The sequence below is a fragment of the Lethenteron reissneri genome, chromosome 51 (genome assembly GCF_015708825.2).
Source record: "Lethenteron reissneri isolate LAM-NWPU_2019-01 chromosome 51, ASM1570882v1, whole genome shotgun sequence".
In the NCBI taxonomy this organism is placed as follows: domain Eukaryota; kingdom Metazoa; phylum Chordata; class Hyperoartia; order Petromyzontiformes; family Petromyzontidae; genus Lethenteron; species Lethenteron reissneri.
The window spans coordinates 6,469,102-6,485,400 of NC_083829.1; the positions used below are offsets into that span (position 1 = coordinate 6,469,102).

At 52.3% G+C, this 16,299-nt stretch overlaps 1 protein-coding gene across 1 annotated transcript in view; it reads left to right on the forward strand.

Moving 5' to 3' along the window:
• LOC133355478 (HEPACAM family member 2-like) overlaps positions 1 to 4,807 on the forward strand; it is a 26,273-nt gene extending 21,466 nt beyond the window's left edge. The window contains exon 6 of the mRNA XM_061572794.1: positions 592 to 4,807. Within this exon, the coding sequence (XP_061428778.1) occupies positions 592 to 610 (19 nt within the window). The 3' untranslated portion in view covers positions 611 to 4,807. The remainder of the gene's footprint in view (positions 1 to 591) is intronic.
• The last annotated feature ends 11,492 nt before the right edge of the window (positions 4,808 to 16,299 follow it).

Below are 16,299 nucleotides of genomic sequence, written 5' to 3' on the forward strand. Positions count from 1 at the left end.
TCACCCCCTCCCTCTCTCCCTCACCCACTCCCTGCCTCACCCCGTCCCTGTCTCCCTCTCTCCCTCACCCTCTCCCTCACCACCTCCCTCACCCCCTCCCTCACCCCCTCCCTCACCCCCTTCCTCACCCCCTCCCTCATCCCCTCCCTCACCACCTCCCTCCCTCACCCCCTCCCTCACCCCCTCCCTCACCCCCTCCCTCACCACCTCCCTTCCTCACCCCCTCCCTCATCACCCCCCTCACCCCCTCCCCCCCTGCCTCACCCCCCCTCACCACCTCCCTCACCCCCTCCCTCACCACCTCCCTCACCACCTCCCTCACCCGCTCCCTCACCCCCTCCCTCACCCCCTCCCTCACCACCAACCCCTCCCTCCTTCACCCCCTCCCTCACCCCCGCCTTCTCTCCCTCATCCACCACCTCCCTCACCCCCTCCCTGTCTCCCTCTCTCTCTCACCCCCTCCCTCACCCCTCCCTCACCCCCTCCCTGTCTCCCTCTCTCCCTCACCCCCTCCCTCACCACCCCCCTCACCACCTCCCTGTCTCCCTCTCTCCCTCACCCACTCCCCGTTGCTCCGCGCGTGGCGTGCAGTCTGCTGATCGTTGCCTAAGTGGCAGCCCAACACCCATCAGCACCATCAGCACCATCAGCAGCATCAGCACCCTCGGAGCAGGAATAAGAAGAAGAGGAGCGAGCGAACGAGTGGAGGAGGAGGATGAAGATGAGGAGGGACGAGGAAGAAGATCCCAACATATTTAAAAGAAGAAGAACACGTTATTCAATCCACGTGCGCCACAGCCTCCTCATCCTCCCTCCCCCTCCCTCCCTCCCTCCTCCCTCCTCCTCCTCCTCCTCGCCCTTCACTCGGCATCCTTCAGCTGTCGATGTCCGTGATTGACCGTCGTCGCTTTCTCGCCGCGCTGTTTCGTCTCCGTACGCGATGCTGCCGCGTCGTTTTCGTCTCCCCGCTCCTTTCTTTCGCGAACGTCGCGCAATTTTTTTTTCTGGTCTCACGCGGTCGTTTCACTTCTCCCTCACCTTGCCCTCCCTTCCTTCCTCCCTCCCCCCTCTCCCTCTCTCTCAACGATTTGCCACAACTGTGAGCCGCGTGTTATCATCCCTGACACGAGCGCGTGGCTGAGCCCCGATTGGAATCGCGGTGGAGGCCCTGGGGCGCGGTAGCTTGAGTCGAGAGCATACCACGCGCCACGTGTTGTGTTGTGCGTTGTGCGCGTCCGACTTCTCGCGCGCCGCACGTAGCCAACCGCGCCGAATCACTGAAACTAAAACGCCGCTATTGCACGGTTAACCCCGGGGTGACCCCCCCCCACACACATTTAGGAGCCTTTGCGAACGCAAATGTAGACGTCTAGGAAGAGCTTCGTGTATCGGTCAGGGCGCAAGGCTGGCGCGCTGCGATCCGGACTCGGTAGGCGACGGAGCGAGCCACCCCCCCGCGTAGCTAACAGGGGGGTAACGGCGGCCCCGCTTGGTTTGTGCACGAACCGTCGGCCGCACGAACGCGCAGTGCGTACATGTCAAGCGGCGCGAGCAACAACAACAAACAACAACAACAAACTCTCCGACGTTCAGATGTGCCGTGGGGAGCAGAGCGAGCCTCAATGCGCTGGATAAATCTGTTTGCAGGACCCAACAGGCCAAAAAGGGGCATCGCTTGGTCCGCGTGCGCCCTGGTTCTGACGGACAGCGCGCGCGAACAACGCCAAGCGGTTTGTGGAGGGGATGGAGCAGAGGTCGCAACCAGGTACCCGATACCTGTACCCTACCCGATACCCGGCTACCCGTACCCAGTCGGGTACGGGTAGTCGTTTGTGACCCTGGTGCGGTCGGGTACGGGTACGGGTAGGCCGTGAGTCACTGGTGAGTAGCCGTTTGTCACTCATTTCGGGTAGGGTACGGATAGGGAACGGGTCGCCGTTTGTGACCCTGGTGCGGTCGGGTACGGGTAAGGAATCAAAACCCGTTTGCGACCTCTGGGGAGGAGGCGCCGCTCATCCGCCTCGTGATATTCTGCCCCAAGCGGCGACTCCGTCTGCGCTGCGTTGCGTTGCCCTCCAGGGTCGCGACGGCGTCGCTTTGTCAGGGCGTTGACTCCGACAGTCACGTGGCCGAAATGTTCAACACGACGAAATCGCACGTGGCCGAAATTATCTTCGAAACGTCACGATTTTAAAATAGAAATTTATTTTAATTTTAATATTTTTATTTTTAAAACCCCCCACTTGAAGAGCTCAAGTTGAAATCACCAACGGTGGTGTTTGGCTCCTCCCGTGGTGATTTCAAGGTGGTGTTTGACTCCAAGGTGGTGTTTGACTCCAAGGTGGTGTTTGGCTCCATCCTTGGTGATTTCAACTTGAGCTCAGAGCTGGTGTTTTGCACCAACCTTCAAATCATCGCGGTGGAACCAAACACCAGCTTGGTGATTTGAAAAGAGCTCAAATTCAAATCGCCATGGCGTGGTGTTTGGCACTTGGTGGAAGATTCGAGGAGGTAGGAACTGAACAGACAGAGAGAGCCCCCCCCCCCCCCCACTTCAACCCAAACCATCCCTGCGCAAACGTGGCCTGAGCGGAGGCGACTCCCGTGCCGCGTTCGATCGACCCAACGGACCTGCGGGCGACGAGAAATATCCGAACCGGTCCCGGGCCTCCCCCTCGAAGGAACGACCCGGAGCCCTCGATGAGCAAGCTGGTGCGGCCGCACGGCGTGGTGCCGACCACCCCCCCCCCCCCCCACACAACCGGTGCCGGATTAAACTCGTGCGGGGCCTGTAGGATTATGTTATAAAGGGGCCCTGAATAAAATTTAAAAAGCACGCGAATATTAAAACGCAAACATTGTTAACCTGCGTAGTAAAGTCATTGTATTGTTTTTTATTTGCTACGCAGCCAGATAATACGACAAATCGCTCACCTTAAACGCCCAGTCGTTCATTAAAATTGAAGGCGGTATAGTACTATAGTGATAGAGCAAGTGCAAATTCACTGAACCGGAATTGATAGCTTGAAAGCATTTAGCGCGGGGCCCTTGAAAGTGCGGGGCCCGTAGCTACTACACGTGTAGTAACTACCACGTGTAGCTACTACATGTATGTAGCTACTACATGTGTAGTAGCTAGTAGTAGCTACTACATATGTAGCTAGCACATGTGTAGCTGCTACACATGTAGCTACTACACGTGTAGTAACTACCACATGTGTAGCTACTACATGTGTAGTTACTACACGTGTAGCTACTACACAGGTAGCTACTACACGTGTAGCTACTACATGTGTGGTAGCTACTACACGTGTAGCTACTACACAAGAAGCTACTACACATGTAGCTACTACACATGTGTAGCTACTACACACGTGTAGTAGCTACTTGTGCTACGAGTGTAATCCGGCACTGCCCACAACGCCGTCGTGCGCCGTGACAGCACTCGCCCCAACAGCCCCACGTGGGCTCCAGGCAGGAGTGGGGGGCGACCCCCATGGCGTAAGGAGAAGGGGGGGGGGCCCGGATCTCGGAGGTAGCCGCCGCCTTTATTTATTTATTTATCAACCCCCCAACCCCGGCCAGCGCTCCGTCGTCGTCGTTCGGGCACGGCGATGTCCGACGTTTCGCTGCCGCGTTCCTGGGAGATTCTTCCCGGAGCCGAATCGTTGGCGGGCAAAGAGGTGGGCCAGGTCTGCGGCCTCCGGCTGTTGGACCACTTCACCGTCGAGTCCGGCTCTGGTAGTGGACACGGGGAGACGCGGACTCGACACTTTTGACGGGAGCCACGTGCTCGAAGGCCACGTGATAGCACAGGACGCGCATTGAACACATTTTCCGACTTGACCGACAATTATCGGAACGTTTTCAACGGGACAATAGACTCACACAGAACCCACACACACACACTCACGCTTACACAGAGATCCGTAGACATACATAGAAAACATTTCGTAATGCATGACCCACAGACTTACATAGGTACTATAGAATAACATTGTGCCCATATTCTTACAGGGGACCCCATAGACATACATAGAGAGTATGGAATAGCATTGTATCCATGGACTTACAGAGACCCATAGACACACAAAAATACTATACAATAGCATTGTACCCGTACATTAATATACACTAATCGACATACAATTGGGGTGAGGTGGGTGGTGGGGGGGAGTCAATCGACGGATTGAGACCCAAAGCGACGATTGGCCGATCACGCGCCCCCCCCCCCCCCCCAGTCGTACAGACAGGACCGCAGAACGTGGGCAATTGTTGGGTAGCGTCCGGCTCCTCGTTGCGTGGCTGCTGATGCTGATGCCGCCTTCTCGCTCCGCGGAGTTGTCCACCGTCTCTCTCTCTCTCTCCGCACAGCGCTAACACAATTTAACTTTCGATTTAAAGCTTTCGTGACTGCAGGGATTCATCTTCTTGGTTCTTTCGGTAAAGTCACGGAGAAGGGAAGTAATAAAATAATAAAAAGAATTGTTTTATTATGTTTTATTTTTATTATTTTATTACTTCCCTTCTACGTGACTTTACCGAAAGAACCAAGAAGACAATTTAACTTATTCTACACCGTTATTTTGTATCATTGTAATACCCGCGGGGTTTCCCGTGCAAAGGGCGGGTCACGGCGGTCCGTATTCAGACCGACCACACACTCACCAAAGCAAACATCACTGCTTCTCGTCTTATTTAATTTTGCAACGCAACGCAAAATTACCAATCAGCAAAACAAGCAGAGAGAGAGAGCGGTCAAACTTACTGGGAACCCACATCACAGGGGCCCCCCCCCACCATGCACCCCCCCCCCCACTACCCCCCCCCCCCGCACCGCCCCCCCCCTACAGCCCCCCCATTGGGCGACCACTGTTGATTTCCACACAAAGCGGAAATCAACAGCGGTCAACTCCCAAGCAGGATGTGAACTCATCGGCTTTGCCATTGCGAGCCGCTCGCGCCAAGACACGTGACCGGATACAGCCGAGCAAGCACGGTGCCAGCCTGGCCCTGCTTGGCCCCAAACCAGATCGCGGTGTTTTGAGAGGCGGTTGCGGCGTGGAGGGATTTCAGAGTTTGATTCCAGCTCGGATTGGCAAACAGCCGGTGGAGGGGAGAAATAAACACCCCCACTCGTGCTAGCGAGGGCCTGCCGATGTGGCGGTGGCAGTCGTGTACCGAGCGCGGGAGCAGGGGGTGCCTTGCCCACCCCTGACCCCGAGCCGCGGTGGCCAAAGCTACGAATTGGGGCCCCCTCTTAACAACCATTATATGTTTTCAACAACGGTGTAAAATAACAAACAAAAAAAGTATTTAAAACGCGGTATTAATTCATGAAAGGTGTTTTAGATTAGATCGTGTTAATATCAACGTGTTGTTAAACGCGCCACCACCCGACACAGCCAATTAGTTCAGGGTTGTCACGTAAACAAAGAGTGCCAATTAGTTGCTAGTTCAGCACACGGTTGCGTTGGGTAGTAACATCCGCGACATTTACAATTCGAGTAGGGTGACGCTTCGCCGGAGATTGGTCGCGAAAAGCCTTCGTGTTCAAAACGCGTAGACGTGATGAGGACAGGAGGAGTAGTTTACTAGGCCACTGATAATGTAGTTACTACGCCACTGATAATGTAGTTACTACGCCACTGATAATGTAGTTACTACACCACTGATAGTGTAGTCACTACGCCACTGATAATGTAGTTACTACGCCACTGATGATGTAGTCACTCCACCACTGATAATGTAGTTACTACGCCACTGATAATGTAGTTACTATACCACTGATAATGTAGTCACCACGCCACTGATAATGTAGTTACTACGCCACTGATAATGTAGTTACTACGCCACTGATAATGTAGTTACTACGCCACTGATAATGTAGTTACTACGCCACTGATAATGTAGTTACTACGCCACTGATAATGTAGTTACTACGCCACTGATAATGTAGTTACTACACCACTGATAGTGTAGTCACTACGCCACTGATAATGTAGTTACTACGCCACTGATGATGTAGTCACTCCACCACTGATAATGTAGTTACTATGCCACTGATAATGTAGTTACTATACCACTGATAATGTAGTCACTACGCCACTGATAATGTAGTCACCACGCCACTGATAATGTAGTTACTACGCCACTGATAATGTAGTTACTACACCACTGATAATGTAGCTACTACACCACTGATAATGTAGTTACTACGTCACTGATAATGTAGTTACTACACCACTGATAATGTAGTCACTACACCACTGATAATGTAGTTACTACGCCACTGATAATGTAGTTACTACGCCACTGATAATGTAGTTACTACACCACTGATAATGTAGTCACTACGCCACTGATAATGTAGTTACTACGCAACTGATAATGTAGTTACTACGTCACTGATAATGTAGTTACTACACCACTGATAATGTAGTCACTACACCACTGATAATGTAGTTACTACACCACTGATAATGTAGTTACTACACCACTGATAATGTAGTCACTACACCACTGATAATGTTGTCACCACGCCACTGATAATGTAGTTACTACGATACTGATAATGTAGTTACTACACCACTGATAATGTAGTCACTACGCCACTGATAATGTAGTTACTACGCCACTGATAATGTAGTTACTACGTCACTGATAATGTAGTTACTACACCACTGACAATGTAGTCACTACACCACTGATAATGTAGTTACTACACCACTGATAATGTAGTCACTACACCACTGATAATGTAGTCACCATGCCACTGATAATGTAGTTACTACGATACTGATAATGTAGTTACTACACCACTGATAATGTAGTCACCACGCCACTGATAATGTAGTTACTACGATACTGATAATGTAGTTACTACACCACTGATAATGTAGTCACCACGCCACTGATAATGTAGTCACTACACCACTGATAATGTAGTTACTACACCACTGATAATGTAGTTACTACACCACTGATAATGTAGTCACTACACCACTGATAATGTTGTCACCACGCCACTGATAATGTAGTTACTACGATACTGATAATGTAGTTACTACACCACTGATAATGTAGTCACTACGCCACTGATAATGTAGTTACTATGCCACTGATAATGTAGTTACTACGTCACTGATAATGTAGTTACTACACCACTGACAATGTAGTCACTACACCACTGATAATGTAGTTACTACACCACTGATAATGTAGTCACTACACCACTGATAATGTAGTCACCATGCCACTGATAATGTAGTTACTACGATACTGATAATGTAGTTACTACACCACTGATAATGTAGTCACCACGCCACTGATAATGTAGTTACTACGATACTGATAATGTAGTTACTACACCACTGATAATGTAGTCACCACGCCACTGATAATGTAGTCACTACACCACTGATAATGTAGTTACTACGATACTGATAATGTAGTCACTTAGACGAAACTGGCCAGTGGTTAAAAAAAGGTGTGAATTCTCGGCAAGCGCTGCGTGTTGTTCTCAGAGCCGTGGCTTTCCCCACCGTGGGGGTCACCGTGGGGGTCACCGTGACAGTCACTGTGGGGGTCACCGTGGGGGTCACCGTGACAGTCACTGTGGGGGTCACCGTGGGGGTCACCGCGCCCTCTGCTCGCTCGCGGCCGACGCGTTTGGTGTTGCGTAGCGCGCGTCCACTGTTGATGGCTTCCGTGGAACGACGATGGGCCTCCTCCATCCATCAGTGCCTGTGCGTGTCTGTGCGTGCCTCGCGGTGGCTTCAGTGTCGACAAAGCGTGGCCGTGTCGTGCCGTGACGTGGTAGAGATCTACGTAGTCGTAGTAGTCGTAGCTGTGTAGCCGGGTATATAGGAGTAAGGTCCTTCGGCGGCTCGGTAGGTGTCCAGGTGGGTCCGTGTTCTTCATTGCAGGGAGGGTGGGGGCCACTGGTGGGCCCTGATGGGCCACTGATGGGCCCTTCAGTGCGGTCACCTGACGTGCGGCCCCCACCCGACAGGACGCAACACGTGACACCCCCCCCCCCCCCATCATCATCATCGTGCTGCTGTCACCCCCCCCCTCCCTTCCAATGGATTCAAACGGTGTTGCCGCCATCACAACGGACGATGTGGTAAGCCGGTGTGCATCCCAGCGAAGTGAACGGCTGTGAGAGAGGCGATAAGTCCATGTTGCGAGCGGAGCACACACACGCACATTTTTTTGGGAAGGTTTTTTTCGCGTGACGTATTTCGACGTAAATGTTGTGTTTGTTTGAAACGAATGTGCCCACGCGTTCCGGTGCTGCTGTAGTGTTGTAAAGGACGGACTTGTAAACTTCTTTATGGCACACACTGTTTATTATCTAAATACACAGTCCCTATCGCACCAAGGGGGTATATGGTCCCCTCACCCGTTACCCTGAGGAGACACAGCCTCCGGACCTTGCAGGCTATCTAATCTCCCTGCTATCCCAGCGTCCTCTGGCTGGACCTAGGGGATCTCTCCCCGACCACTGGTTACTCTGAGCCCGAGCCCTGATAAAAGCTGGAGGGCTTGGTCCAGGGTCCTAGATGTCTTCGGCTGACTTGGGTCTTCGTGTAGCAGAACTGGCCAAGAGCTCTCAGCGCTCCGGCTTTTATACCTGTTCGTGGCCGGGTTGTCCAATCCCCGGCCACCTTGTGGGACCCTCCGATTGGTCCTTCCCAATCTGGCGTTTGGATCCTACCTCACCCCATTTGACCCTGACTGTTTACGATCCGCTCTCTCACAGCTTGCGAACAGCGAGTAGTTAACACCAATACACTGCGAACGTTTCCCCGACTACGTCGCACGACGCACCGTTATTGGGCACCCCCTTGACACGCGAGAGGGTTCTGCCAGACCCGGTCGTTCAGCCGACCTGACCGACTCAGCGGTGCGCCAAGTTTGCTACCAACAAAGCAAAACACTAAAAAAACTAAATTTGTGTCGACGCGCTCTTCGACCGCGACATTCCCCGAGGCGATACGGCGCGGGGCTATGACACGGCAAGAGACAAAATGAAAGCGCGTGGGGATACGGGTTTTGTCTCGAACTCAACAATGGAGTTGTCTTTGTCGTGGTTTTTGTTGGGCGAAGGTGAGGAGTGCGAGGGGGCAACGTTGTATCCCCGCGCAGAAGGAACAGGTGGAGATTAGTCCGCACTTGAATTCGACCGCGCTCTACTGGCGAGCCAGGGTGGTATGGCTCCTCATTGACGCCCACCCACGGGGAGAAGGGAGTTTCACGACAATATCACGCGTGCGTGTGTGTGCGTGTGCGTGTGCGGTGATCCACCTAGCCCTCGCTGCTGCGGCTGCCTCCATAGCCCCATGTGCAACGTGACCACCACCACGATCAACACCACCACCAACATCAACACCACCAGCAGCAGTGACCCCGCGGGCAGCAGTGACCCCGCGGGCAGCAGTGACCCCACGGCCCCATCGCGGGTTCCGCTGCACGTGGCACGCGGAGACGGCCACACGCGTCAACAAAACGCTGCCACCCTCAGAGGGACAACCACGCAACGTTCCGGGCAATGGCCCTTGTCCGTTCTCGCCGCTGTGAAGAAGGGACATTGCCCGAAACGTCGCCTAATACACATTTGTTTCGCGTTTCGGGGCAGCGCCCGTTGACACATTGTTTGCCGAGCCGTTGACGTTGTTTGACCGTGTCTCCGTGTCGCTGTCTGCAGAGGAGCGGCACCCGCGCACAGGGTGGTGCGCTGCTTAGTTCTAGATTTGAAGCTTTCGTGGCTGCAAGGATTCATATTCTTAGGTTTTTTCGGTAAAGTCACGTAGGTAAAAAAATTAATAAAAGTAAAATAAAATAAACGTCGTGATTTTTATTTTATTTTTATTTTACTTTTATGAATTAATTTTTTTTTACCTACGTGACTTTACCGAAAAAACCTAACAATATGCGCTGCTTACTGTTGTGCGGTCTTCATCTCATGGCCAAACACGACGCCGCCGCCGTCAGCAGCAGCAGCAGTAGCAGCAGCAGTAGCAGCAGCAGAAACAAAGTCTTGCGATCGAGGCGTGTGTTAAGGACGTGTACTAATTGTGCGACGAGGCCGTCGATGTTGATTGTTCGCTGGATTGTGTTCGTCGTGTGTTCTCTGTCGTCACCATGAATACCGTCAAATAAAACCACGTGGACGTCCCTGAACCAGTTGCTCGAATCCCCTCTCGTGGGCCCCCGCGTTCGGAGGCGACTCTCATCACCGGTGGCACCACAGCCTCCGATCTTCACTCACCGACTCTCGCTCCAATCGCTCACCCCTTGTCGCGGACCGATCGCTACTTACCGCGGGTCGATTTTCCCGCAAACTTCGCTGTCCGATTTCCTCCAATCACTCGCCTTCGTATCACTCCCACTTCGCCCACGTGGCAGGTGCTACGGGGTGCTTTGAGCGGGGATCGTGTGCGAATGACCGAGATGTGCAACCACTCCAGGCTAAGCTCGGTGTCAGAGCTGAGGCTAAACTGGCGAATTCCAGCGGCAACTTCATGAGTAACGCGCCCACGAACACGACACACTCATTCATTCTAGATTTGAAGCTTTCGTGACTGCAAGGATTCATATTCTTAGGTTTTTTCGGTAAAGTCACGTAGGTAAAACATTAAAATTAATAAAAGTAAAATTAAATAAAAATCACGACGTTTCGGAGGCAACACAAGCTTCCGTCTTCCACCTGAAGAAATGATTTAATTTAAGATTTAAAGTATTGATGTTCACCATTCGCACGGTTATTTCTCAGAACCACGTGTTTGGGGTCAGGTAAGGTTGGAACTCTATTGAAACTAAATTAATCAAGAGGGAGGGGGGGGGGTAGGTGGGGGAGGGTACAGCAGAGGCCAAAAAACGATTGCGAGCCACAGCATGAACGTAACCACTCTCCCAGCCGCCCAGTCACTCATCCACCCACTCACAGTGCGGCGCAGCAGAGGGGAGCGGTGGGGGAGGTTGAGGGAGGGAACGGAGTGAGTTGACGGAACGGTGAGGGCGTAGGGAACGAAGGGGTTGGAATGATGGGGGCGGTGGGGGGAGCGGTGGGAGCGGTGGGAGCGGAGGGAGCGGGGGGAGCGGTGGGAGCGGTGGGAGCGGTGGGAGCGGAGGGAGCGGTGGGAGCGGTGGGAGCGGGGGGAGCGGGGGGAGCGGTGGGAGCGGGGGGAGCGGTGGGAGCGGGGGGAGCGGGGGGAGCGGTGGGAGCGGTGGGAGCGGTGGGAGCGGGGGGAGCGGGGGGAGCGGTGGGAGCGGTGGGAGCGGGGGGAGCGGTGGGAGCGGGGGGAGCGGTGGGAGCGGTGGGAGCGGGGGAGCGGGGGAGCGGTGGAGCGGTGGGAGCGGTGGGAGCGGTGGGAGCGGGGGGAGCGGGGGAGCGGGGGGAGCGGAGGGAGCGGGGGGAGCGGGGGGAGCGGTGGGAGCGGGGGCAGCGGTGGGAGCGGGGGGAGCGGTGGGAGCGGGGGGAGCGGTGGGAGCGGGGGGAGCGGAGGGAGCGGGGGGAGCGGGGGGAGCGGTGGGAGCGGTGGGAGCGGTGGGAGCGGGGGGAGCGGTGGGAGCGGGGGGAGCGGTGGGAGCGGGGGGAGCGGTGGGAGCGGTGGGAGCGGTGGGAGCGGGGGGAGCGGGGGGAGCGGGGGGAGCGGGGGGAGCGGGGGAAGCGGTGGGAGCGGTGGGAGCGGTGGGAGCGGTGGGAGCGGGGGGAGCGGTAGGAGCGGGGGGAGCGGTGGGAGCGGTGGGAGTGGAGGGTTGCGGGTGAAGGTTGACTGAAGTTATTCTCGAACGATCAGACACGTTTAGAAAACAATACATTCCCATTCAAATGAGCAATCTCCGTTACGAGGAACCTCCGGTGAGCCATGTCCGGTGGGGGGAAGGTGGGTGGTGTGTGTGGGGGGGGGGGGCGCTCTGGCACGGACACAGTGCAGCGTTTGTGCCACGAGTGGGTGGGGAATGTTTGAAAAGGAAGTATTCCCGAGGTACACGAGGTCTTTAATCAAGGCTCCAGGAGCCAAGGGAACCAAGGCCGATTCTCGCTCACGGCCACCCAACGCCAGTGATGCATAACCGAATCGGTTATGGGTCTCCCCCTAGGTCGACGCAGCCTCAAATGAGTGAGCAGCTGGTGTGCTGTGTAAACAGCGGCGGTCGGGAGAGACAAAGGCGGCCGGGTGTGGTGATGGCTACCCAGGGCCGAATTAAGATTGTGTAGGCCCCTGTGCTGCAGGTACTGTGAGCCCCCCCTCTCCCCCCAGTAATATTTTCAAAAGGAAAACAAAGTTACATTTCGATTTAAAGCTTTCGTGACTGCAGGGATTCATCTTCTTGGTTCTTTCGGTACAGTCACGTAGAAAGGAAATAATAAAATAATAAAAATAAAACATAATAAAATAATTCTCACGACGTTTCGGCCACAACGCAAGCAGCCGTCCTCAGGCGAAGAACAGGTCTGTCGGAAAGACAGCGTCTGAATGAACTCACTGAATGAACTTCATGAATGAATGAACTTCATGAATGAATGAGTTCATTCAGACGCTGTCTTTCCGACAGACCTGTTCTTCGCCTGAGCTGCTTGCGTTGCGGCCAAAACGTCGTGAGAATTATTTAATTATGTTTTATTTGTATTATTTTATTATTTCCCTTCTACGTGACTTTACCGAAAGAACCAAGAAGAGAAAACAAAATGATAGAAATTTTAAATTTACTTTTACAAGGCTAACAACAAATTCAAATGCAGCATTCACAAACGAAAGAAACTTCTCACGTCATCTCTGGAAGCCCTCTAACTTGCCCCTAAAGCCCCCACGCCTTAATCCGGCCCTGTGGCCACCTCTTCATGCGCCGTGCCGGCCTTCAAAAGTGCTGCTGCTGGCTAGCAGCACTTGCCCCAACAGTCTGTTAAGGCTATACGGGGGCGGGGGGGGGCTTTGTTTTTGTTGGCGATAATTAACTCGGGCGGGGGAGAGAACTTCCATAGAAACTTTGCTTATTGTAGCAGAGAGAGAGAGAGGAAAAGGGAGAGGAGAGAGAGAGAGCGAGCGTGGGTAGGAGGAGGATGAGGAAACAGCGTGGGGGTTTTGAAGCAAAGTGGAAAATTGGCCACAATTCAAAGCAAACGTGTTTTGTACAAAACACTTTGCGGTGCCCTGTAACTATTCAACTCACGGGTTGCGGCATGAAAGGTTAATTAGAGTGGGGGTGGGAGAGGCAACTCATCACCAGTCCGGTGTTGTGAAATCAACAGAGGTGGAGGCCACTACCTGCCCGGGGTGACATCACCAGTCTGAGTTGGCGCCTCTGAGAGCCTCGGTTTGTGTCCGGATAAAGCCGCTGGTTTTCAAAGCGGAGTGGGGAGTGAGTCACCATTGGCGGCTCACGCGGCAAACCCATTTGGCTCGCATAGAGGACCCATAGATTCACATAGAGACCCATAGACTCACGTAGAGACCCATAGACTCACATAGAGACCCATAGATTCACATAGAGACCCATAGATTCACATAGAGACCTCATAGATTCACATAGAGACCCATAGATTCACACAGAGACCCATAGATTCACATAGAGACATCATAGATTCACATAGATTCACATAGAGACATCATATATTCACATAGAGAACCCATATATTCACATAGAGATCCATAGATTCACATAGAGACCCATATATTCACATAGAGACCCATATATTCACATAGAGACCCATAGATTCACATAGAGACATCATAGATTCACATAGATCCATAGATTCACATAGAGACATCATAGATTCACATAGAGATCCATAGACTCACGTAGAGACCCATAGACTCACATAGAGACCCATAGATTCACATAGAGACCCATAGATTCACATAGAGACCCATAGATGCACATAGAGACCCATAGATTCACATAGAGACCCATAGACTCGCAGAAACACCCCCCCCCCCACACTAACACACCAACCATAAAATTACAAAGACAAAGACCCCCCGTATAGCCTCAACATACTGTTGGGGCAAGTGCTGTTAGCGAGCACCTATGAAGGCCGGCACGGCACACGAGGGGGTGGCCGACCAACACCACGCCCGGCCGCATTTGTCTCCCAAGTGACGATGTTTACACACCGCACCAGGTACTCATTTGAGGCCGAGTGAACCTAGGGGTGGCCCAGGACCGGTTCAAATAATCGTCACCGGTGTTGGTCGTGAGCGGGAATCGAACTCGGGTGGGCCAGGTTCATAGTGCAGCGTGACACGCATGGGTATAAACACACGTGGCTTAGGGCACGCATAGACTGAACTAAACTCACAAAAGATCAATAAACTAAAAGCATATATCGACCACATGAACATCCATGAATGCACAGAGGCCCATAGAATGGCACAGACCGCAGCGACGAGCACGTGATCCGTCTCAAGCACGTGACGTCGGTCGATTGAGAAAGCGAACCAGTGACAATCACATCGAGACCCAGAGACTCGCACGTGGCCTCGACATGGAGACCCACGTGCGCCTCCGCCTTATAAATCCATAGGGGCCGTCCATAAATGACGTCACGCAACTAGGGGTGGGGGGGGGGGTCAGACATTTGTGACGATGTGTGACGAGCGGGGGGGGTGTTTGAGAAATGTGACGTCACATCAAAATGCGCAGCTTTTAATAAATATAGACAACGCGTTCGACTTAGTTAAATAGACTTTTTAATAAATGTTTTCTCCTACAACATCAGAGTGCAGCGCCACATTAAATACGCACTACAATGACAATATTTTAAAGCGATTTAAGCATGGTTTTTTTTTTGGGGGGGGGGGGGCAGAGCTTTGTGACGTCATATTTGAGGGGGGGTCTGACTTTTTGTGACGCCGTGTGATGATGGCGGGGGGGGTCAAAAATCGTCCAAAAATCGCGTGACGTCATTTATGGACGGCCCCATAGGCCCGCATATAGATAGACCTTGGAGAACCATATCCAGTTTTCGTCGATAGAGACCTATAGATTCACAAGTCCCTGTCACGTGTGAGTACAGGTTTCTGCAAAACATTGGCAAGCCCACGGCTACATCGTGAGACCTCCTTTGCCAGTACCAAAATATAATAATAAAAAAGATGGGAAAATCCTATTATTATATGTAGGTACTGGCAAAGGGGATCTAATGATGTAGATGCTCACCCCGAGTCCTCATTACTTTGATAATAAATAATAATAAATAATAATAAATGAACTGATAGTGGCGTTGACTTTGAGATGTGTACGCCTTTTGGCGTCATCTGGTGTGAACACCAATTGAGACGAGGCTCAAAAGAAAGCCGTCTCTGGTGTGGACCAATCAGTTTAAAGGACAATGCATATATGATCAAAGTGTGTTTTTTGTTTGCATTTTGACCGCAAGTATTGTGGTTAATGCAGTGACATGATTTCTTGTAAAAAGGTTTCAGTTTTGTTGCCAGAAAAAGGGAAAAAAGCCTGTTGTTAAGCCCACGGCTGTCTGCTGCCGCTAATTAATGAGCTCTGTCCGCCTGTCTGTGACAGTAGGGGGAGATCACCTTTCCAGGGATGATGAAATATTATAATAATAATACAATATTGATGTCGACTCGTGCTCACGAGGTGGGGTGGACTTGCCGCGGGTTCTTTCCCTGGCGCGGAGTGAGTCGCCCTCTCGTGGCTAAATACACACACAACAACAACACACAATAAACTACACACACAACAACAACAACACACACAACAACAAACTACACAACAACAAACCACACACACACAACACACACAACAACAACAACAACACACACAACAACAAACTACACACACAACAACAACAAACTACACACAACAACAACAAACTACACACACAACTAAGAGAGAGATGACCGGACACGTATAAATGTCTATAGACCATTAAACATGACATCGTGTTGCCGTTTTAACTGAGAAACGAATTGAGTTGCCACCGTGCTTGTGTAACGATCAGCACGTCACTCGACTTGCAATCCAGAGGGCAACATCGGTTCGATGCCTACTCCCTGCGCAGCAATTCATATAAACTGCGCCCCCCAATCCCCATCTCTGTACACACCACAGTTAAACGTAGGCCTCGGCAAGGTAAGGTAACTTACCCTTTTTACCGGGTAAAAGGGTAAAGGTGTCCACATGTCAAGGGGTAAGGGTAAAGGGTAGGGTAAAGGTAGGGTAAAGGTAGGGTAAAGGTAGGGTAAAAGGTAGGGTAAAGGTAGGGTAAAGGTAGGGTAAAGGTAGGGTAAAGGTAGGGTAAAGGTAGGGTAAAAGGTAGGGTAAAGG